A 25,130-nucleotide genomic window follows, 5' to 3' on the forward strand; every position below is an offset into this window, starting at 1 on the left:
CGTCGTTGGCCTATTGTTTCTTACTCCAGCCAAAATCTATCCTAGAGGGCGGTAGAAAACACCGTATTTTTCGAGCGACACATTCTCCCGTAAGGCTGGCAGTCTTTCTAAATATCTCGTCGGTGGTACAGTTCTTAGTCTTAGCACAGACTGATTTCAGCTTATGCCCCCTGGCACAGACGAGGTATAGGATAGACCTAAAGTGGTTTGGCAACTACGGCTTCGATACCTGTAATTCAATATAATTCGTAGAAGGCATACCAAAACTTCTGATTTTTTGAACAGTCGATATTTCAGAACATGAGACACGAAGTCCCATAAGATGTTAGGTCTATCCTTATAGGTCGTCTGTGGTCTTACTTGGTCTTGCTGCGAGTGTCTGGTCACATACTTCGCCAGTTCACGGTTGGAGTTTGTTTACATCTGTGCACGTGTACTGTTGTCGGCTGTAGTTTAGCGTGGTCAAACAATGGCAAGGAGCAGTGATACTGTGTCTTTTATAAGCACACCTGGATTTTGTTCCGATTGTGGATCAATATTGCCTTTGTTGGGTAACACAGGCAACGTAATTTGTTATGCTTGTAAACGTGAATGGGGTCCTGAAGGTACCTAAGAAGGTTCAATTTTAATTTTTTTAATTTAGTTGTATTTTTAGTTTATCAATTGTTGGTTTATAGAGGTATGTGAGAATCCGAAAATGTCGAGTGGGGACGGGTTCTCGAAATTTCGGAATTCTCGAATCTATCGGAATGTGTGAAAATTTTCAGAATTCCTGAGAATTTTCGAGAACCCGTGCCAACCTGATATTTGCGTTCATGTTACGTATTGTGTTCAGCTTTTGGAGACATGGCCATGTCTTACACCATCCGTTTCAACGAAGGTAACTCGTATAAATCTTCAAAGCATAAAGACAACGAAGAGGAAGAAGCAGATGGTCCTATTGTTGAAAGAAAATGTCCGCAGTGCCAAAATGACAAGATGTCGTACGCCACTTTGCAGTTGAGATCTGCTGATGAAGGGCAGACTGTCTTCTATACCTGCACCAAGTGCAAGTTTGTATTTTTTGATAATTGCATACGTACACTGATATTCTATATATGTAAAGGTATTTAGAAACAGGGGCTATTCACAAACATTTAATACTTTGTTTTTTTCTTCAGATACAAAGAGACAGAGAACTCATAACGCATACACATCATGCACTCTCTCGTTGGCAAAGATATAAAAGTTGTTAAACAGCTGTTGAAACATGAACACTCTGTGTTAATCAAACATAGAGCTTTATTCACGATACATTCAACAAATATCAATGAATGGGACAATAATAACGTAACGATACCATTGGGTTATCATTTATACCTTTAAACCTAATTATACATGGTTGGGGGTACCTTTACTTATGCTTTCTCTTAGTTGTATATACTCGATTAAATATTTTGTACAATACGTCGGAATGAAAGTTTATAACAATTAGTTTGAGAAGATTTCGTTTTTTCTTGATCCTTGTTCTTGAAACCATTACAGTGGTCCTTCCATTATAAAATCATTTGTATTTAAAGAGTTTGTTAGTACATCGCTTATGCTACAAATACACTTAACCATTAGCATTAGTAGCAATATTATTATTATTTTTTAATAATAATGTAAAGAGAAATAGTTATATAGAGGAATTTTTAACAATCAGCTGAGCAACTTATATATACAAGGAGGAAATCTTAAACTGTGATAGTTAGAGAGGTTCTTTCCTGTAATATTAGTAAAAATAACACACGGAAAGGTTTATTTGTTTATACGGAAATAACGTTCTTTTTTTGCGATCTTATAGATCATACAAACTCTCATAATATAATTACATGATAACGTAACATAATTATTGCAACGCGAGGAAAAAATGCGTATCATAAAAAACAACTACAGTAACAAAAGCTCTGCTAATATTAATCATTAACCATCACCCATAACTTATAAACGAAATAAAAACGAATATTATCAACAATATTAGTGGAGATCGAATCCCCAGATCCTTTCTTGCAGGATAGTTTTCTTATAAACATTTCTCGGAGCTACTATCAACCATTTGTTCACTCGAAAATCACGCATGCCTCGCATAATGGAAAAATAACGATCAAAACGCAAGAGGAACATGTTCTTTTTATATTATTACAATAAAAGAGCGATCATGTTTGTTTTCGGCGTCGTTGAAGTGTCTGGGAATCCCCCGGCTCGTTAGGGGACCTTACATAACGTAATATTCCTTTTACGTGTGCTCATTGTTTAAAAAGATTGATTATGTCAGGTCCGTTAGGCCTTCGACGAACGAACAAACTGGTCACCCTTGAAAAATATTTTTAAAAAATCCTACCGACCAGTCCATCGTTCCTCTCAACAGGTGTTAGCAGGTATAGTCGGTTCAAACAATAGTGGGGAATTTCTGAACGTAGATATCGTAGCTGATTTATCAAGTTTTAAGTACACGTATCCTTGTTTCGATAATTACGTTTAAGACATTTATCAACAGATTCTGTTAAATCGTTTCTAATAAATATTTCCATAAGCCAGTAATAACTTTACAATGTTCTCAGAAAATAATGTTCTTCTAGCCCTGATTATTCGTTACCATTCTCTCTCGTAATGTTATTAAAAATTTTCTCTTCAACACGATGTTGGCTCGCGCTGTCTTGGAGGGGGGGGGGGGGGGCAGAAAATCGTTCGGCTGTTCGTGACCACTCTTATTACGTCCGATTCTTAATTTACCATGAGCTTACCTCTCTGTTTGGCCTCCAGTGTGTCCAACGCCACTGGAGCAAACATTCGATCAACTAAATCAAGCGTTTATCGTTCTAACTAGACTGCAAAATCAAAATACTGCAAGAAACAGGAGGCAAATAGAAATTTGTCTGTTCCTTTAATAATAATTTGAATGAGGTACAATCATTTAATGTTTTCATTATTTTAAATTTATGTATTAAATCCGCAGTCTAATCATAACTATTCACACACTTGACGTGGAAGATGTTTTCATTAATCAGAAGCAAATGCGATGATAAAACTTGTATATGAGAAGATATTAATAGAAAAATGAATGCGATTGCTTCTATTTGTAAAATATGGGACGGAAATATTTGACACTGATTTGAGGAAGAGTTTGATCATCCCCAAGCATTGAAGACAATTTTTTGGCAGTTTCCACATGACCGTGGACATTATATTCTATTTGGCAAAAGAACGAGGATATTTATCGTTTGATTAATATCTTCCTAAAATGTCGTTAAGTCTTCTATCGTACTCGTCTAATATTATATACAATACAATTTTTCATTTCTAAGGTGTTGACCGTCGATTCAGCAGCATCAACAATTAGATAAAGTTACAGTAATTGAATTTTGCAATAAGGACGCAGCTGCACGTTCGAGTAATTAGAGTAGAGTAGCAGAAATCAATTTAAAAGAAATGAGGCACTGCATCAAGCACTTAATAAAAAAGCTTAATGTTCGTACCGGAAAACTTTTAGACTGAATATAAAATCTAGAAAGAAAATAATAGAAAGTGGTCAACGGAGAGATTGAACAATAAAATATAGTTTACTGTAATTATTTTCGTACTGGATTCTACATTTATTTAATGAAATGAAAACCGAGAAATTAAGACTTCTCATAGTAATTTTCCCTTCAACCCTTCCGCGTTTTGCACATCATAAGCGAATATAGTTCATATGCAATTTATTAGCCAAAAAATTAATGTTTAGGTTTGGAAAAATAATTTCGAGTAACGCGACGGTCAACGTATTAATAAAAATAATGTTTATGGCAGCTATATTTGCAATTTCGATCGGATAGTTTCCTCCAGGGGTAGTTATCGATTAGTTTGAACGTTTAGTCGAGAGATCGAGCCACCTGGCAGTTACCTAAACGGGGAAGCCCGGTGATAGTGGTCGCGAACACCTGTCCGATTTGAATCCAAAATTTGCAGCGCGTCACGCGGAACAATTATATCCTCGCTCGAAAAACGGGAGTTTCAAATTTTATAACAGTATCTATATCTATTCTGTCAATAAAAAACGACTCGAATACAGTTTTGATCTTCGGGGTTCCGGATCTTCACGCCGAACCGCAGGAGGACACATTTCTCTTCATGTTCTTCTTCTTCTTCCGTTTCTTCTTGCAACTGTTCGCGTCGAGTGTACCTAGCTTCGGTTCTTCCTCGATTATATACACTAACGCTTCATATTACATATTGTACATCGAGTATGTACACGTGACGGGGTATTTACAGGTGGAATGTGAGGCAGGTGATGCGGAGGATCTAGATTGTCGGTTCACGTCGATCGCTGCGATCATGAGGCCTCGAAACACTCGTCCAAAAAGTTCTCCAACGAGTGGTACAAGTGGGCTCGAGATTGCGCGATCCCGTGATCTTCGTCCGTGTAGGTCTGCAAACCAAAAATCCAAATTTTGAAACGTTTGTTCAAAACCCCAACGCAAATAATTGCAGTCCATCTCTCAAACAATTTCCGCTTCTTTTATCTAAATATCCTTGAACATTTATAATGCTATGAAAAAATATACTGTTGTATTCAGTAAAGTTTACGGAATTGTTCTATGCAAGAAAACTCCAGACTAAACTTTACTTCAGAAAACCAGAAATTTATAACTTTTTTTATGTAACCACCGTGTGCTTGTGCTGCTATCTAGCGGCACCGCTCGTTAAAATCGTTCAACTTTAAACACACATAACTTTTGAACCAGTGAATTCCTACCACGAATACTTGGATTTTCGTCATTTTCTTGCCAAAATCTACAGGATTACATTAGAAAAGTTGTAAATTTCTGGTTTCCTGAAGTAAAGTTTAACCAAACTTCATCCAGCCTTGTTAAATATAGCAGATCAAATTCTTAGCCTGGCTTCCTTCTTTTAAAAATGAAGTTTCTCGAAAACCAAGTGCAACCAAGAAGGTTCAAACTTGTTAAACGCTGTGATCATCAGATTGATGGTCTCCCGAACGATTTCTGCCGGAGGGTTTCCAAAGAAAATGGAGGCCGGACAAGCGCGGGTTAACGTTAATTGTAAAATGAACCTGGTTACCTGTTGTCTAAACAGAATGTCCTTCTGCTCGAGCACCTTGGCGAGCAGCAGAGATTGCTGATAGTGCACGTTGTCGTCCAAAGTCCCGTGGATCAAGTAGTACATCTTCGTTTTAATATTGTCTACCTTGTTGAGCAGTTGGCCCTGCTCGTACCCGTGGAAATTGTCTTCGACCGTCGGCAAACCCATGAACCGCTCCGTGTAAATTGAATCTGTAGATCGGGTTAATTATAAGGTTAATTACTGTTCTGGCCGCCCAACCGCTATCCCCGTCCTTTTCTTTATTTATTTTACCCTGACCTTTCCATCTTTATACGTTTCCCCCTACACATACATATATTCGTTGCCGTTTCAAGGCGACCTTGCTCATTTTTCTTCCTTAGCCCGGGAGCGGTGGCTCCGTATAATTACTATTCCGTTGATGCGAAATAAATGACCAATTATCACGCTTTTCTATACGTATCTTCAGACCGAAACCATTACCATCCTCGCTTTGCAGAACGAGGGCAATCAAAACGGCGTTAAGGTCGGCCGGAACGATACGTTGCGCCGGAAAACGTTTGCATACTGGGTTAATGAAGCAACGACGTTATTTATGAAGTGACCCGATACGCCGGCTTTCTCCAATTAATTTTCGGCGAATTAATATTTACAGAGCGCGGACGGTCGTTTTCTGCCAGCGCAAACATTCCTGTCCATTTGCTAGATGGGGAAATGAATAGAAATTGCTATCGGGGACTCGAATTTAATTAGAAAGACGCGCAAACTTTCGCGAATTTCGATGAAACCGTTCGAAGTTGCGGAGAGTGCTACAAATCTGCAGAGTACCGTCGTTGCTCAATTTTTTGAACGCAAGAAAAGCGTTACGAATATTTTAAACATTTTCTTTAGATATTGTACGATCTCTTGTTTCCTGTCACTTGTAAAATTAATTAAAAAAAAAAAAAAATAAATTAATAATCTATCAGAGAACAAAGGTCCTCTGAAACGGCGATATCGCGGTCACGGAGGCCAATCACGCGTCAAAATGGCGCCCTCCGTAAACATGGAGCTGCTCCCTGCGAATCGGGACAGTTAATTAATTCGGAAAAGCTGCCGGTAAATTGTCCGCCGCCGCCTATAATAGACGTTCACCGAGGGATATTAAGCTTTTCCGACAATGGTATGCAACAATGGGCGGAAACAGCGGCGAAGGAAAAGCGGTAAAACGCGGAAACAACGATGAAATTCGTTCGCGGTACGACGACGTGAAAAATGATCGAATCATTTTCGCGCCGGGTTGTGAATAAGCGGTTTTAATAAAATGTTTGCCCCCGATGATTTATAGCGGACACGGAGAACGCCGCAGCGCCGCGCCGGAGGAACCGTTCGTTTCCGGTTTAACGGGCCGCTGCGCCAATTGCCGTGAGTGTTTCTTCCCGTTTCGAAGACGCTTACGACCGCGTACTTTAATCCGACCTCCCCCGGGGACCCTACCGTGCTAAATTCACCGGAACAAATCGCGCGGGTCCTTTTATTCGCCGCCGGAATTAGCAAGTTACGATTTCTTTGACCCCGCAACCTCCGTTCTATTTGTTGCTCTTGTCCATCCCGGCCATGAGGCTTCTATCCACCCCTTATGCTCTCGGCGTACTTCAAAGTACCATTTTCTTTAAAACGCTGCACTCATGACTTTCTTCATTCAATTTAAGGGACCCGTCTTCGTAGATTCGCGATAAGGCAGAGTGACTACATTACCGGCAAAAAATGGTTTTACGTGCCTCAAGTTTTCGTCCTTATATAAGAACATTTTGTCGCTGGCAAAGGGCTCATTTATTAACTCCTTGCTTTAAAATGTCTCAGGGACGTCTGGGTTGGGGCTCGAAATTGATTGCTCTCAACTTTCCATCATAACGTATGTAGTAACTGTTTTACATCAACAATTTTGAAGCAACATAAATTATTTTATTTTCCATCGACTCGTATTTAGCGAAATGAAATATAGTAAAGTCGTGATCTAAGCTCGTGCTGTGACATAGATCGTGCAGGGCTACTATGTTACTACTGAAATTATCTTAAATTTTGGGCACAGTGATTTTTAGTTTGAAGCAGCGTAAAATAATCAATTTGAATACGAATTTCAGGAATCGTTTTTGTTCTTTCATATTTCAATATCCGAGGCAGTGCGAATCGTGTTCGACCCGACCGAGGGCGAAGCACCGCGAGATTTTCGCCGTAAAATGTTTAGTGAACGCGAATTCCGTATTTTTCTCGAGATTCGCGCATTCGGCGCGAACAGTACAGATGTCCCGACAGCGAACATGTTAATATTGGACCGGGCCGCGCGAATTTCGCGATCGCGAGACAGGCGCGAGATAAGTCACGTTTTCAGAAAGTTTGAGTTTACTGCCGCGGGGATTGTGTTGCCGAATAGCGAATTCGGGAGAAGGAACGCGTTAAAGGAAATCCCTCGCCTTCGAAAACACGAACGCAATGAATCGAACCGGCGGCGGCGGATATTGATGTTTGAAAGTTTGAACCGTAATATCTCGGAGCATTGGAACGCGTGACTTACAGCCTGCGCGTATAAAAATTTCGAAGGTAAACCTCGGGAACGATCGAATAATTTTTCGCCGTTGACGTCACCGGTCGCCGGACGCGGAAGGTGCGGTGTGCGACGGCGATTACTAAGGGATCCACCAGCTTCGAGCATTTAATAAACATTTAATATCGAGTTTATACTTCGCGGGCAAGATTAATGGCCGCTTCGACTACGTTTATTCGTGGAGCGTTTGCGTTTGCAATTTTTCCGCGCAACAGTTACTGTCCCCCTCGGATAATTAAACTGCGACTGCTTCTGTAAATTACAGTTTCCATGGTGTATTTCACGGGGAAGAACATGGGAGAACCATCTTGTCGGGCTGGCAAGATTTATAAGGCTGCACGCGAAGCGGAAAAGTGAATTCATTTTCAAAATCGGATTATGGACCTTTTTCCTTTTTCTTTTTTTTTATAGACTTTGATAGGTATACTTTCGCAAATTGCAATGAAACTGTTCTGTTCGAAATGCTTCAAATCTGCTGATCATCATCGTTACTCGGCGGACTTTATCCGTTTATGGCAAAAATAGGTACAGACAATTCGAAGGAGTACATAGCTGAGAGAATTTAAGAGTATTAATGTATTGGTTTCAGCTTTTAGAAGTTATCAAAGAAGTACCTTGCAATTACGTGGAGAATTTTTATTTTTCATAAAGATCTCGCCAGTTTAATGATCGTCATTGCGTTTTCTTTCTCGATTTGCAACCGTGAACCCCAGCTTCTTGTAAGGCTACTCATTTACTGTATTTTGCATACGCTCGTTTATAATATTTACATAATGTATTCGAACGAACCAGGCACGAAACAGATGGCTTAATATATCGACGAACTTCGTTGCCCACACTCTCCGCGCGTAATTAGCATAATTAATACACTTTTGTGCGTGTATCGCCGCGAACGTCTTTGGAAAATATGTTGTACTAATTTCTCAAGACTGTTAATAATAAATGTTCTAATTACCATCTACAACAGGTATTTTTTGAGATTGCTTCCTCATCTGCGACCTTGAGGTTAGGTTAACCTTTGAATGAACTCTTAAGATCCTCGTTGCTTTATTTTTATTTATTCTGATTATTTTACTGTATAAACTTTCGGTATCTCGAGCTGCAAGAGAAACTTGATTTTCATTTACCAATTGATGAAAAATTAATACTAAATATATATTGATCCTTTGAGGACGCATGTCGCCATATTGTTGGCGTTAGGCTCGTGCATCTAGCTCCCAAAATTTGATACAATTAAATTATTTAATTTAATTTTCTTGCTTCCGATCTGCTTTTCCACGAGTTTAATTCTTCGAATTGAGAAATTATTCATAATTTTTCGAAAATTTCAAAAGGGGTTAATTAAGTTCTCGCATGTTCGAAGCTCGTCTCGAATATGTATTTAAACACTAATAACGCTACACAGTAACGAATTAATTTATTTTCTGCACCGCCTACGACTCTCGTGCCAGTTTCCTTTAATATTCATGCGAGTTTTTCCCCGACGAACTACCGAATAAATAATTAACGGCTCGAAGGCTAGTCGATATTTCTATAAAAAAATCGCGGAATTATAAATAAGCGGGTTCGACGACCTCGATCGGCGTCGAAACAATGTTGCAGCCGGAGGAAAAACGAGGAATCGGCGATCGATGAGGGGGAACGAGTCTTCGAGAGTTCCTCGAAGGAGGGAAAAACGTAGCAGCGTTAAAAATGTGCATCGTCGACGACGGCGGAACGTCTGAATGCCCGAGACTCGATTTCGACCGATGACTCCTTATCGGCCTGATAAATCTGATATCTCGGAGCCCGAGCGCAGCCAACTGCTACAACATTCCGACAATAATTGAATCGATCGAACCAGAGTCGAAGCAATGGCGCGTACACATTCCTCGTCTTCGAATTTTTCTTTTTTCTCTCTCTCTCTCTCTCTCTCTCTATCTCTCTCTATTCCCCTCTTTCACCGATCTTCTCTTTCACTCGTCTCTCGTTCCGCTGATTTGTTCCGTAGTTCAAAGGTTCGAGGCTGTTGCACGCGAAGGAATTGACTTCTCAGCGATACCTTGTATTGTCTTCGACTTTGAATAAATTCTATTAGCGGAGATAAGTGTCGCGCAGCCTTAGTAAACCATTAAACTACGTCCCTTTGACACTGTGTAACTCGTTTTCCTTTGAACAACCAGACCACCGCTGGTCGTTAAATGGCAGACTTCGGAGCTCCTATTTTATAGTCTTTTTTTAATATCATAAAAATTACTTCGTGGAAAATTATTGAGTAAATTTGTCTGTTATTTGTGACGTGAAGCACGTAAAATTCGAGTGCATTCAATTTTGCCAATTTTATGAGGCATTGTGTACCAGTTATTCTTAGTGCTCGATAGCTTTGCGTTTGGATTTCGAGAAATACTGCGTGTAGTGGTTTCGGCACTGGTATGACGAAGAGCAGGGTGATGCTGCATGAAAAGAGTAATCGAAAATGTCGAATAAAGTTTTTTCATACGGGTTTTTGTTTTCGAGAAAATTGACTCTGAATTTTCAGGGCGCGTGCACAGGCAAAATTTTAAGTAGATTCAGGCACTCAGGGTCAGACACGCAGCGCGCACCCTTTCAAATTTCAAACGCATTTTTGCACAAAACAACGCTCTTTACAACTTTGCCTTTACAAATTCGTACACCATATTTCCGACGTATTTTTCCACGTATTACTTTTATTTTCCAATAATTCTATCACACGTTGTTCTACGCAACACGGTTGTATAGAACAATAATGGTGAGCTCGCAAAAGAATAAAATGGTATGCAAAAATTTTTGTTGACAAATGTACCATAAAACCGACTACGCATATTCGGTACGAAGGGAATACGGTCGGTCATGGTCAGACAATATCACGCGTGCTTTACCAATTTTTGAACACGTTTTACTGAAAACAAAGGATCGTATGAAAAGCGTTTCATACACATTGCCGACGTATTTTTTCACGGAGAATCACGCCGTGAAAAAAAATGAATTTAATTTTTAGATAAATGTGCAAAGTCGATATAATAAGACACGGTGAAAATTTTTATTCGAAAAAAAGGCTCGATGCGGCTGAACGAGTTCACATTTACACGAACGCTCGAACAAATCTCCCGAAATGAGCGTCGCCTGATTTCCCTATAATTCGCGATATTACACTCGCGCATAAATTGGCCGTGATAATTAATTTTAAACAGTTGTTCATTAACTCGCGTAAACATTGCGCGGCACAGTTTCAATTCCACCTTTTCGGTCCCGGCTGGCCAAGAGCAACAAAAACCCGTTCGGACCATCGCGAAAGACTCGACGCTGACACATGGGCTGCTGTCCCATCATTCACATCGCCGGTTTGTGTTTTACCAGCGAAAGGCAAAGGCGCGTGTTATCGAAAATCAATTATTCCGTGACAGTCGAATATCTCAGGCATTCCGGCGTTTCCCGATTCTCAGTCGACCGCGGTACACTTTATGCGCAGGAGAGTAACGCTGATCGAAAATTTGCATCTCCACCGCATCATTTTAATGAAAAGCAAAATGACCCCAAGCCAAATCGAATTTGCAATAGGCCACTCGATAGCTTATCCAAAGAAAATACTTTGTGCCAATTTTCAATCCTATATAACGACATTGAGGGTAGTAATGGGGTGACAAAGAAAACCAGGTTTTTCGAAAAAATCGGGCATATTTTAACTATTCAAATGCACATCTGTGAATTTTTTCAGAATTTTTAGCTTCGAAACCGAATGCCAAAAAATGGAAAAAGCGGTTTTTAGCATTTAAAATGTTTGTTACTTTTTAAAATTCGGTTTCGAAGCTAAAAATTCTGAAAAAATTCATAGATGTGCACCTAGTAGCTAAAATATGCCTGATTTTTTGGGGAATTTTCTATTGCAGAGGATAAGAGAAATTACGGAAAAACCTGATTTTCTTTGTCACCCCATTACTACCCCCCATGTCGACATATGGGGTTGAAAATTGGCACAGAGTATTTTCGTTGGACAAGCTATCGAATGGCATATTGCAAATTCAATTTGGTTTGGCGGCACTTTTGACATCCTCATCCGGCTACACCCTTACCATATTTACGACTCTCGTTTGCTTATCTTGATTTTGAAATCGTGCTCAAATTTTCGAATTTTCATTTACGATATTCAATTTTTCGAGAAAGGAAGAAAAAAAACATAACCTGTCCGAACTTCCATTTTAACAGTGAAAATGTAATTTAATTATACTGCTCCACGCCATAAAACAACCGTGCCAAAGCGTTTGCTTTTATTACAATTAAATGTTCATGCCCAAAGAACTCTTTAAATTGAAATCACGATGTAAATTTTCGAACGGCTCGCACAATTAATAAAACGCTTCATTTCCGACGATATTTAAAATTTATAAAAGCGAAAGGAAGCGGAGTATAATTCTTTTAAAATTCCAATTCTCGCTGAAAAAAAAGGTGAGTTGCAAGTAGAAAATTTGCACGGATTCGTGCCGAGAGCAGCTCGATCTCGTGAAAACGTAATCGACCGTGGGCAGTCAGCGAATTTTGGCAATTTCGCCGGGCGCGGTGGCCTAATACAGCGTGAAAATTAATTAAAGCGGCTACGGGTATTGTACTTTTAAGGATCATCGATTACCGTCGACGGCGTTTTTCGTTCCCGGTTTCGTTAATCATTCGCGGGAAAAATTGCTCGCGACATCGATTGGAATATTCATGAGGGAAAAAGGAGGAGCTATATTCTCGAGCAGAGGAGAAAAGGAGTGGTGGTATCCGCTCGGTGCTCGGATGAAAATATTATCTTATGCAGACGTACCGTAAAGAGCCCAATCTGTTACAGGTGCCACGGACATGCCGCACTTGAAGACACCGCGATAATCCATGGCGAGCGTCATGCCTGTCGCGTAGCCACCGTAACTCCAGCCCCATATCGCCGTCCTGGTGCGGTCGATGTACGGCAGACTGTCTTGTAAATACCTGCAACCGGTGGTGGAATCGTTCACGCATAAAAATCATGTCAAAATGGAAATGGCCGGGCTCGTCGCGATTCTGCGCGGAGCGATCCGCTCGCGCATTCAATATTCCGCTGTTATCGCTCGCGGGCTATCGTTTAGCGGGATAAATATTCCTGACAGAATTCCAGAGTTTTTTTTATTTATTAACGCTAAACCTACCAAAAGCGACTCAAATGCTTCACGTTATCAAAATGACAAAGCTACGATTTCCTGCAATTTTGTATAATGCGTGCCTGAATAATGAAATCTATTCAATCCCATGCGTTGACCGTTCATTTGATCGGCACTGGTAGGTTCAGTGTTAACAAATAGAGTTAAAAAGCTTTGAAAAATTCTCTGAACATCTGAACTCTCTGAAATGTCAGAGCGACACTTAAAGAAAAGATTTCAGCGGTGTGCAAAATTAAAGAACTTATCTCTCCGTATCAAAAATATGATTAAAAGCGGGCGATCTATTTACCGGACGGGAGGTCGGGTCCCCGACAAGTACGTGACAACAATGGTAATGAACAATAAACGTTGCCGCGAAGTTTTCGCTGCGCGCAGGAAGCTTGTCCACGGGATTCTTGTCCGGAAAACAACGGAAAAGTTTCTATTCAATGCAGCACGCGTATCCATTGTATCTCCGTTCACATAATATCAAGTGTTTGAAAGACAGTCACGGTACATCCCTCCCCCTCCCCCTCGCCCCGGCTCACGAGCTTGTTTTCACAGAATGCCGCATTTATATGGCCGCAACGTCGTCGGAACACGATCGCGGGGAGAACTCTCTGGTCGATATAGAAAATGCGAGGGTGGAAAAAAAGAAGGAGAGCAAAGAGATAGAGAGAGAGAGAGAGAGAGAGAGAGAGGGGAGGAAGAGAGGAGTAAAAAAATCGGGAGAAATGTCTAACCGGCTATTAAGCCGAGGACGCGAGGATCAGGATGGTCGGAAAGGTTACAGGGGTGTAATCTTAAATTCGAAAGGCCACGCTGTCCCGTGATCCTCTCGCGGGTCAGATCATAAAAATCGTTCTTAAAGGATCGGCCACTAAAATAAATGTCGTCCGCCGTCCTAAGTGCTCGTCCGCCGGATGCATAATGCATTCGGGTCCGAGTTTCTTACGTTCCGGCACACGGTGGTACGATGAAGACGGATTTCACCGGAACATGCTGTGCCGGTTCACTGAATTATACTACCGAATATACGGCTGGTGGCGAGAGAGAGAGATGTGTCCCTTGGCCCCGGGGAACTTGTAAAACAGTCGGACAATCTTTACGTCGCCGTCGAATCGCCACGGAAAACCGCAACGCGAAATATTTCACATCGGAATTGCGAAACGGATTTCCTTTTTCTCCACTGAATAACGATGGGTAGGAAAATTGTTCATTTCACGGTTCACTATCACCATTTGTTTCTCTCGCAACAAAAAAATCTGAATCCTCTCGTCTTCTTTTCGAGTTGTCCACTCGACACCGCTTAGTGCCAGAATGAACTTGATTAGCCGACCAGTTTACGGTCTGGCGGACAACTTTATGGCACCCATAAACTCTCAGCCCACTCAAGAACAATGTAAAGCCTGATGATAGGTACCTTCATCCGCAACACGTCGAAAGCCATCTGTGTCACAAGTGACCCCACGCGAACTGTTAAAAAATGTTCCTTGCGATCTCGGCAGAAATGGCAACAAATAGGCGGAGGGTGTTTCATTAGGGGCAGAAAAGTGGATGAAAGCGATCGATCGTTCGGGCCTAACCCCGCGTAAAATCGCGATAAGTGTCGGCGTTTAGGGGACGTGGTCGGACTCGGGAATGCGGCCGGTGTACGGTCAATTCCGGCTCAAAAGGCCGACAATGGGCGGTCCCATCAGCGGGAAACTTTCCCGAGCACTGTTCCACGGTGCATTCGATTTCTTCCACTCGAGACGATACGTGATTTCCGATCGGAACGGGGTAAGAGAGGTTCCCGGGCTCCTTTCGTTCCAATCTTTCCGGGGCTATTGTCTCCCGTATCTCGCGTGTTCAATAATAATGGTACCACGGGGAACAGAGGCGCTGGCCGCACGCGGTTGCCCATAGAAATAGTAACGGTCTCCTTATAGGAAATACCCCCCACCACCAGCCATTCAACCAGGCCAGGCTTCTTTTTTCGCGAAATTTATTTAGCTCGTAAATCGGCCGGTGCCCTCCCCTTGAATTCTACTTCTCCGGCAGCGGGCTGTTTGCCACTATCGATTTTCAGATAGAATTTCATTTTTCCCGTCCGAGATGTGCTCGACCCCTCCCCTCCCCTCTCACTCTCATCCTCTCCCCGCTGCCTGATTCCCCGGTGCATTGTCTTCGATTGCAGCTCTTAACGGCTCAGTTGTGCATGTCGATCGACCCCGGAGATTTCGATCGACTGCTTCATTGTGTCGCTGCGAGGCGAACCGCCGGACCAGGAAAATTATATCACACTATGCCGCACTGTTTTCTGCGGGTTGCTCGAAATGTTTCTTGATGATTCATTGTACGCGTGCTTTTTTCGGTTTTCGACCTTCTCGGGGGGAACTTAATATGTTAACTACTGTGCTATTGGTCAAAAATATTGAAAGTGGTAATTTTGTTCTGTACGCGAGTTTAACACTAGTCTAAGTGAAGCGTCCTAGTATTTTTAATTGGTATTGAGATGGCAAATTTATTTTTTCAGGTATAGATTGCAGGTATACAGGGGATATTTTTCGGAAAATAAACATTTTCTATTGCAACAAAACTGGAGCGAAATCATTTTCTTTGCCAATACGTTCAATAGGGTTGAGTTCGTCGAGACGAATAAGGAGATATGAGGATCCAGGGCGGATCTGGAGGACCCAGAGCAGTTTCTGGACCTCATTCGATCCTGGACCCTTCTGAAGGATTAGCCACTGTTTACGATACTCTGTCCTTCCGTTGGAGAAGCCCTCCAATCCCTCATTCGCTAAGACGGTTTCTTGTAACGCGGCCCACTCAGCCGCCCATCGTCCTCCGTCTCGTTTTCATTTTTCATACTCACTTTGTCGCGGTTTACTACGTTCTTTCTCGCTACTCCTCCCCCTTCCCCGCCACCCTGGGCTCATTAGCCGGGCCGGTTTTTTCCTCTGCTCTCCACTTCGTTTGACTTCTTATTCTACACTCTTTTCGCTACCCCGTATTGTTCACATTTTTTTCCCCGGGCCCTCCATCCTGTCACGTTTTACTCCACACTTTGCACCGGGTAAACACTCTGCGCTACCACCGCCCCCTCCTCCCCCATCTCTGGTTGTGCAGCTGATATTTTGCCTTTTTTTATTCTTTCTCTCCCGTTTTGTTGTTCCACCGAACGTTTCGACGCGTTTCAAAACGAACACGAAGAGGGGTGGGGGGGAAAAAACGAGAGAAATTCTGTTGGCGATTTTCGGGGCGGAACGAGAGAGCATCGCGGCCAGGAAGCAGGTTAAATCTATCATGCTTCGGTGACACTGTTATACTCATCCCTGTAGGGTCATCTCGCGCCCCCTCTAAATGGATCCTGAACCTCGCCGCAGGGAAAAAAACCGAATTTATCTTTCGCAATCGGTTATTTCATCGCAGGGGTGGACACTGGTACGAACCAGTCAAGTATGAACACCCTAGAACGACGGGCCACACTTATGTAATAATATATTTGATGACGTTTAGCATGCTGCAATTGTTCAATTTTTTAAAACATATTTTTAAAGGCACTTCTAGCAGACACGTCTTCCACCTATACTTCCTAATGCAGTAACAGTTCATCAACTCGCGAGAAACTAATTAAATGACGATTTTGATACCCTGGGTCAAAATAGACCCAGACTCCGCCGTCGGACGGTATAATTTTAGCGAGTTGGAAATCATACAATATTTTATAGTTCTTTACATGTTCTCAGCGTTCTGTGTTCGATCTACTCACTTTTGTCATAAATGCATAAAATCTACAAAACATGAAGGTGCAAAATACATTGAAATAAATGTATAGTCAGACACCTTTTTCTAAGAAACTAATGGTCTCGCTATCTGATTACGTGTTGCACCAAATAGATATTTTTTTCGAAGAACGTGCTGCCGAGACTGACTTAGAAAACAAGATCGTGTGATAACGTGTTAAAGGTATACCTAATACAACATACAACTTGACACGTTCCGTGCCATGTGTTACAACCACGGCACACGTTAAGCTTTCCATTCAGGTCACGTGTACCACGGATGGCACACGATGTAATAAGTACTATGCACAAGCTAATCACTTATCGATCGATCATATTATCGTGGAGGGGAATCCGTCGATTTATTACGTTACACTCCTCGGCGACCGAGGCCACTCGCTGTCCTTTCTCAGTTCGGGAGTGTATCAATGAATAGTACAATCTTCTAGCCGATAATTGTCCTTGTCAGACCCGTGTTTTGGACATGCATCGTGTAGACACGTACGTTTACACTCCTCGGCGACCGAGATCACTCGAGCTTCGCTGTTCCTTCGGCGTGAATCAAAGAATAGTATCTCCTGGCCGATACATGTCCCTGGTTAGACCGGTGTTGTGGACATGTATCGAGAAACCACTGTACTTGAAGTTTGACATTGTCAAGGGCTAGTATGGTTAGAGTTACGAGAAGAGATAACGAAGTTTGAGTACGATGCACCGAAGAATAGAATCAGAGGTCGAATAATGGTCAATGGTGATATCGCTGGTCCTCGGAAGATGAAGGGATGCTCAAATTAAGGCCCTTCGTAGATTCGCGATAAGGTAGAGTGACTACATTACCGTCAACAAATGGTTTCACGTGCCTCAAGTTTTCGTCCTTATATAAGAATATTTTGTCGCTGGTAAAGGGTTCATATGAAAGAGGAAGGTTCAATCTAGTGCGCGCTGGTCAGAGCCTGCGGAGATTATGCAGATATTTGGTAATATAAGCGTTAGAAGTAGGCCAAAAATTGACGATGTGCATGCCGTGGAGTCCAAGCATTTTTATGCCATTGGATGAGTTTTCTGGATGAAATCGAGAGCAGCGCGCACTGGAAAATATCTCCAGCTACAAATCGAGCTATATTTTGTCTTGATTTCTCTGCGAAATGAAGCGAAAAACTTGAAGCACGTTTCTGGCGTCAGAAAGAATGTGATCAGTTTAGTCACAGACTTAAGACCCGTCGGATCAAGACCAAGACGGATCTTAAGTCCGTGTCTGAAGGCTGTGAATGGAAATTATTAATTAAAAAGTCACGTGACTGTCCCGGGCCCTCAAGTGGAAAACTGTGGACATTGAATGACGCTTGTACACGACATCACTGGATTTGACCAACAGGGAGCCGAAGAGTTTCTAAGCGACCGCAGAAGGTGGAAAGAGTCGCGTGGGAAAGCGAGGTGTAATCCAGTGCTCGAGCTGTTTATTATCCGACCGTGTTGCCGGCGATACAAATTCGTCGGCAGCCGTGATATCACGGCCGCCTTCCCTTTGATCCGAACCGGTCCCCGTCGCCGACAACGCCGGCGTCGAAGTTAATTAAACAGAGAGCTACAAAGCGGCGCCGAAAACAGTCGACCAACGGCGGAGGCGAAGGCCTGCCGGACTCAATTATTTCTAATAAAGCCGACCCCCGAGGGGGAAGAAAAATGCAATTGCGCCCCGAATAAAACGGGGAGGGAAAGGAATTTTTTTTCTCGCAGTTTCCTAGCAAGAAAAAGAACCACCTCGGATTTCCCTCTCTGTCTGTCTCTACGATTGGCCCTCTGTTCGACGAAACGAGGTAGCACAGGCCCCGGGGACAGAGCGAAATTTTTTCCCCAGCCTCGAACAAGCCGCGAGATATCGAGAGGACGTCGTTCATCAACGAAAACGACGGTTCGATTATTTTCGAGTGGCACCGATTTCAATTCGCTCGGCCCTGTCCGCCCCCGAAACGCGACCGTTAATTACATCGCTACGCAAAATTAACCCTTTGCACACTGTTTTACGTAGACGAAATTCTGCACAATTTACGTTTAAACTATAAAGCGGTCGTACGCATCCGGTTTCGAACAGTTTCGAAAATTCACGTTGGTTGTTTCGTACCGTTAAGTCGGTGCAAAGGTTCGTGTCCGATTGCTTGTATTTTAGCAGGAAATTCTTGCTAAAATGGCACCAACTCTACACGCTAATAATCGTAAGAACAATGGCGCAGTGGGTACTCGTGGTAGCAGCGTATTGCAGCAGGTTGCACGCGATTCTGTGGTAACTGAATTACCAGGGGTGCGCGTAGGCGATCGGTCGCTTTGAGCGACTCAATCAAGCCACTCGACTCGGGTTCTCGAAATATCAAACGGAAGGCAGCCCTCTCTCTCCCGTTTATGAATCCGAAAGGATCCTCGGAGGGCCATCGGTGCCACTCAGGGGGACATCATTCCCGTCGGTGGATCGGTAGATTGATAGCGAATAGAAATGCCGAACGAGAGGAAGCGCGGCGCCGAGGAGGACGGGGCTGAAGAGTCAGCCCCGACAGAAAGAGAGGGAAACAGAAACGGAGGGAACAGGGGAAGGAGGAGCCCAAAAGAGAAAGAGAGGAAAGTAGAGACAGAGAGCCCAGAGAGAATGAGAGATAAAGGGACAGAGCCCGGAGAGAAAGGAAGAGGGACACAACACAGAGCCCAGACCGAAAAGGAGGGAGAGACAGAGAGGAGAGAGGTGAAGGGGTGGGGGATGAGGGTGGAAAAATGGGGAGGAAAAAAGGCGGAAAAGAATCGGAGTGAAAAATCAGTGTGCGGGTGGATCGGGGGTGGGGGTTGAGGGCCAGGGTCTCCTCCTCTGAAACCGGGATAGAGAAGTGGGTGAGAAACGGTGACAGGGACGCGCAGGGCCGACAACACCGCGCGCAATAGGGCAAAGGTTAAAGGGAGCTGGCCGATTCCGCAATCGCTTGGCCGGTTTCCAATTTCACGACTCGGTTTTTAGGGGCCGGACGCGGTGCGACGCGCCAGCAAAACATTGCAACGTGGATACAGAGGTGGCCCGGCACCGGCAGCGACGCCGACGCCTGCATGCCATTCAGGGGCTTCCACTTCTGCACACAGATGCAGGCCCGCAGGAAGAACTTATCGGTCGAAACGCGACGCCTTCATCGGCCTGCGTCGTCTTTCCATCCGCCTCGCCGTTTCGACGACGATCCTGCATCGAGATACCCCGGGCGGAATCGATAAGTCGTCGGAGATTGGCGATCCGAACTGTATTGAGATAAAGAAGAATCCCTCTTTGGGATTCCAGCTACTCCCGCTTTCGAGTCTTTTACGGTCTCCTCGGGTTTTTCAGTGTCCGTTGGAATCGTCGATTAAACCCGGAGTGGGGACTCTGAGGCGCCACTAAAAATTGCTATATCATTAGTTTGCAAAATATTTTTTACATTATTGAGGGGCCGGGACAGTCACGTGACTTTTTAATTAATAATTTCCGTCCCCACCCATATGTTGGTGTCGGAATTGTTTGCGCAGGTTTTAAAATGAATTTTTACGTTGATACATTCATTGTACCAAACTTGATTAGGATCTGTAAAACATGCAAGAAAGTTGGAGGACTACTCGGTATCATACATTTAATTTTTTTCAATTTTTATTTCATTAAATAACTTACTTCGATTTTATGGAATTTTCGGGGTTTCTAGTTTGGCGATCAAAGCGTTAATGTAAACACTTTCAGACCTATTGGGACTTTAAAGTCCACTTCTATGAAGTTCGTTCATCAATTGCTGGATGACAGCACAAGCTTATTTCTCTTTGGAAGCTTCCTAGAGACAATTGTATAAGATGGTGCAAGGCCAAGATGGATGCTAGGATGGATTCTAGAAGATTGAAAATATTTATTTGTTTGGCATTTTGGTAAGTTGTAATTTTTAGTTAGTATTATTAATTATATATCCTGTAAAATTTGATATGTTATGGACTTTACGAGACCATTTTCTAAAATAATATACTATCTCATGGTTGGGACTTTGAAGGCCAAAATTATTTTCCATATCATTAGTGACCTCGGTGATGAATTATAATGAAAATCGTGCTATAGGGTGTTTACTTGCACCTAAATTAAGCATTTAAAAAGTTAGCACAAATTTTAAAAACTTTTAAGAAATTCAGTAAATAAAGGGTTAATACTAAACATTTCAGTATTCCATGAGTTAATTGCACCAGTTTCGTGTGCATAAACTGACAAAATCATATCAACTGGAAATGCTCTCGGAAGAAATGTTTGGCTTTCGAGTTAATATTGTGCCCGAATGCAATAAATATCCTTGTCTCCAAGAGATACATGTGACGACACGAACAGGAAGACATCGAACGTTCTACATCGTTCGAAAACGATTGTGCGTGAATTTTGGTGGATTAAACATCGTGGTTGTTGCTTGGTGGGTCTCCTCAGTTGCAATTCCTTCGAGTTTGCACGCTTTGTTTGGACCCGTTGCGTGCTATTGGCTCAGCAAATTTGGAATTTGAGACTCCTCACGGTCGAGAAGATCCCGAAGCTTGTTTGGCTGAGAATACGTAATTAGAGCCCGAGGTGTTGCCGGGAGCCCGGATGAGGAACCGATTGTTTACTATAGAAAGGTACGGCACTGTCCAGGAAGTTGCTACTCGCAATATAATAATAAATTGAGAGTGGACGTCGATCGGCACTTAGACCGCGAAATGTTTGCATTTCACTGTTTCCACACGATGAGTACATACTTTATTCATATTTTCATATATTTAATTTATATATTTATATATTTCATCATATTCATATATATTCACCTCATTCTTGATTATTCAAAGTACGCTTCAACAACAGACTGCAGATTTCGGAATTCTACAATTTTAGAAGAAAGTACCCTTTTAATGACTCGTGGTGGACAACCAGATCTTCCATCCGAGGTCTTCTTCTGTCTCGTGGGTTTCAACTATGGCGTACACTAGCATTTTCTAAACCGGGATCGATAAAAATGTTTAGGATCCACGTTTTCCAGGACATTTTCCCTAAAAGGATATCGCTTTCAAAAGCCTCAGAAATGAGAACGTCGTTTCACAGTTTCTCCAAAGCAAAATGTCGAGTGAATTTTAGGTCGACAGTGAACTGATCGATGACTGCGCCATAAAACGTGTTCGAGTCTTCCTCGACCAGCGGCGTAAGTCAAAGACAAATATCAGGACGATCGTTCTTGATCGCGTCGAATAAACAGGATCGCGCAGAAAAATGAATCGATCGTCGTCAAAGGGTTCCCCGTAGGACCGGGGTTCAATTTCAACGGATAAGTCCGAAGTTTCTTGCCGACAAGGTGGAACTCGGCTCGTGCACCGACAAGCCGCGTTCGAGTGTGCGCGCGTGTACAAGAGGAAGTTTCTGATGCGTCGTTTAGCTGCGGAAGTTAGAATCTGAATGCGGCATTTCCGTATTTCGGAAGTGTTGGTACACTTGCGGATCGCTGGCTTGTTTTCAACTATTGAATCTTATTTTCACGTGGCGCTGCGCGACACGCGTACCCAACGATTGACACCTCCGCTCCCTTCGTTTCGTCGTTGATTCTGAATAATTTAATACGTTCCGAGGAAATTTCGTTGGGTTCAACCATTTTTCTTTTGCGCATCTGTCTCGCGATTTTCCACCGTTCTCGCGGTCTCGATTTCGGAGGACATCTCGTCGGGTTTATTTTTTCGTTTTCTTTTCTTCCTCCTCGGATCTTGGCACGCGATTTGCAAGTTTAGCGGGCCCGTTGAAAAGTATGATAGGACACGCGTCGCCCGCGTCGTCGGTGCGACGGGAACCAATCGTCGGAACTCGTAACACAATTTCCCAAGCGAAACTTGAGGTCAGAGTTCCCGGCACGCTGCCGGTGTTTGCCGGATTTCGTCCCCGGCGTAGTTTTTCGTGTTTTCTGAGCCGAGCATTTCCATGACGGGAAAACGATGCCGCAGTATTTCAGCCGTTCAAACAGAAGCGACTAGCCTGCCGAGCTGTATTCCCAGGGAAGACTTCAAGCGAACGCCCGCGCTGGATCGCAAACCATATTTCAAACCGTGTTTCGAACTTCCTAATTGAGAGGTGTAATACTAAAACGGGCTACGGTTAGTGCAATTTCGGAGATTGGTTCGAGATTCATCGGCGTTGTTATAGTAAAAGCTGGGAAATATTAGATTTACAATTTCTGGGACATTCAACTTCTAATTGAGTGAAACGGTAACTTGATCTTCAGCCACGAACTGTGAGAGGGACGCAAGACGAACAAAATTGATATAGCAACAATCTCTGCAAATGACTGGCTTTATGAAGATTGTCAAAACACATCATTAGGCTGCGGATCTTTATGCAAACTGAAAAATGTTTGACACAGGAGCCAAATAAAAATTTCTTTCTTTTTTTAATCGTCTCGTTAAGCTGAAACTAATAGCCTGATGTCCTTAAATCTTTTTAATGTGCCCACAGCTTTAACTTACGCGTACTCAGTTCTGTCATAAATTCATAAAATCCGGAGTGTAATTATCATCGATCCAGATGTTAATCGAACGAGAAGACTTTAAACGAACACTAGAAGATTTGAGAAAGTTGCCAATCGTGTCTGGAATTTTCTAATAAACGATCCTGAAGGGATCAGGGCTCGCTCAGCAACATCTCCGCGAGATCCCTAAAATCCTTCCCCACACAAAGAACAAACTTCTATCCTACCAAGAGAACACGTCAACTTGCGCATTTGTCAATAACTTCGGAAACAATATTCCCCGAACGACCGGTAGTCAATCACGATACCCTAATCCATCTTCGCGAACCCCCTACGGACACGCCTTCCAATTAAACTTCCCGATACCTCTTCGTTCATTCCTATAGACAACGATATCCGCTCAAGAAGCACCAAAAAAAAAAAAAAAAAAAAAGAAAGAAGAAGACCAAGCTTTTCCGCCGGGCGGAACGGAACCGCGACGCGTGCAAAATTAACGACGCAGAAACGACAGGTTAGGTCCTTCTTTTTCCATCATCCTCTCTCCGTTTCTCTTTCCGTGTATTCCTGTCTCTTTCCCTTTCCGCGTCTCCCTTTCTCTTTGACCGGGTCCGTGTGCATACATCTCCCGTCCCGGTTTCCCACATTCCCGAGCCTCGAAATTCAAATGTCCCGGTTTTCGCCGGCGCCCATTTTTCCCGCAGCCTGTCCCGCTTTATTCCGCCCCCGTCAGCCGAGGGAACAAAGAGCCAGTCGCTCAGCTTGCCGGCCTGTGAAGGTTTTCGCCTGTGAAGGTTTTCGTCTGTGAAGGTTTTCGCCTGTGAAGCAGCGTTACCGGATCGGGAGATCTCTGGGAGAAACAGTGCGGGAAATGTTGCAGTCAGACCCTGAGTGGCGTCACGGAGCTACAGCACAGTGATTTCTCTATATATGTCGCCAAGGCCTGGATGATAAGCGTCGCGGAACTATCCCCACTACCGAGGGGTATACCTTGTGAGCTGCCACGAAGCTCGAGAGGCCTCGAACGCCGAGGAGTGTAAACACGACGCTGGCAACACCCGTGTTGTTGACATATATCGAGAATTCACTGTAATCGAAGATTGACGAGTGACTTAGGCTCCCTCACTAACATGATACATCGGCCACGCCCACGTGCCCCCACTTAACACTTTGGGTCTTACTTCGAAAGAGAGAGAGAGAGAGGGAGGGCGAGGACTTCGCTAGCCTTGCAAACTATATCAAACTGTATATGCAAATAATCTACAATAATTTGCTTCCCATAAGCAGTAACGTTTAGTAACAACTAGTGGTTTACGACTACAGTGGAATCTCCACCATCGGTTCGTTTATACGAACGCAATTAATCCGACAGGTTCGGACAGACGTTGCTCTACCACGATCCGCGAGCTTTCATAAACATCGGGCGTCCCCGGGTAACGAACCTCCGGTTCGAAAATATAAAACTTCGCGGAGGAAAAGGAAGTTCCAAACGAATTGCCTCCCCTCCAGCCCTCCTCCAGCGGCGCCTCGTTTGCCCGGGTAGGACGAAGAATCCTCGTCGCTAAGCTTCCCGTCGATTACTTAACCCGTTCCAGGGCGTCTCCAGGGTGACACCGGAGGAAAATACGAGGCGACGGTACGGGACCCTTGGACAGGGTGCCGGGAGAAAAGGAAGAAGGGGAGAGGCGGGAGGGCTGAGGGACGCCAGAACCTGTCCAGGGTACAGTCTATAAATTCAGGGAGACGCGAACGTAATTCTGACCCGGCTTCTTAGCCGATAACCGAGAAGAGACTGGCGGCTTGAAGGGGGCGTTGGAGGGGGGGGGGGATTGGTTGGTTGGTAGAAAAGAAGTTCATTTAAGGGGTCGTGTATTCGTCCGTCGACGGATACAGGGGGTCGGACGTGGCGAGTTTGTTAGCCGTATTAGTGGATTACCGCGTCGTTCGTCCGATAAGTCAGCCATCCTGGCCTCGGAAGGGGCGAGCACGGGGGTGTCCGGGAGGTCGTCGGGGAAAGTAAAGGCTCTCCCTATAATTAGATTTA

General features: G+C 43.5%; 2 protein-coding genes across 10 annotated transcripts in view; one reads left to right on the top strand and one right to left on the bottom strand.

The window, feature by feature from the left end:
* Positions 1–386: 386 nt before the first annotated feature.
* Positions 387–4,349, top strand: Rpi12 (RNA polymerase I subunit RpI12). Its single transcript, XM_076788509.1, has 3 exons — positions 387–605; positions 836–1,052; positions 1,161–4,349. Exons 1-3 carry the CDS (start codon positions 470–472, stop codon positions 1,183–1,185), a joined length of 378 nt encoding a protein of 125 aa, XP_076644624.1. The 5' UTR covers positions 387–469; the 3' UTR covers positions 1,186–4,349.
* The window catches only part of LOC143354414 (venom dipeptidyl peptidase 4), a 345,338-nt gene continuing 321,469 nt past the window's right edge, over positions 1,262–25,130 (bottom strand). For all 9 annotated transcript variants that reach the window (XM_076788472.1, XM_076788469.1, XM_076788477.1 and 6 more), the window contains 3 exons: positions 12,468–12,628; positions 5,083–5,294; positions 1,262–4,429 (listed from right to left, as the gene is read on the bottom strand). In XM_076788472.1, the coding sequence (XP_076644587.1) occupies positions 4,334–4,429; positions 5,083–5,294; positions 12,468–12,628 (469 nt within the window). In that variant the 3' untranslated portion in view covers positions 1,262–4,333. The remainder of the gene's footprint in view (positions 4,430–5,082; positions 5,295–12,467; positions 12,629–25,130) is intronic.

Source organism: Halictus rubicundus, chromosome 5 (assembly GCF_050948215.1).
Source record: "Halictus rubicundus isolate RS-2024b chromosome 5, iyHalRubi1_principal, whole genome shotgun sequence".
Lineage (NCBI taxonomy): Eukaryota > Metazoa > Arthropoda > Insecta > Hymenoptera > Halictidae > Halictus > Halictus rubicundus.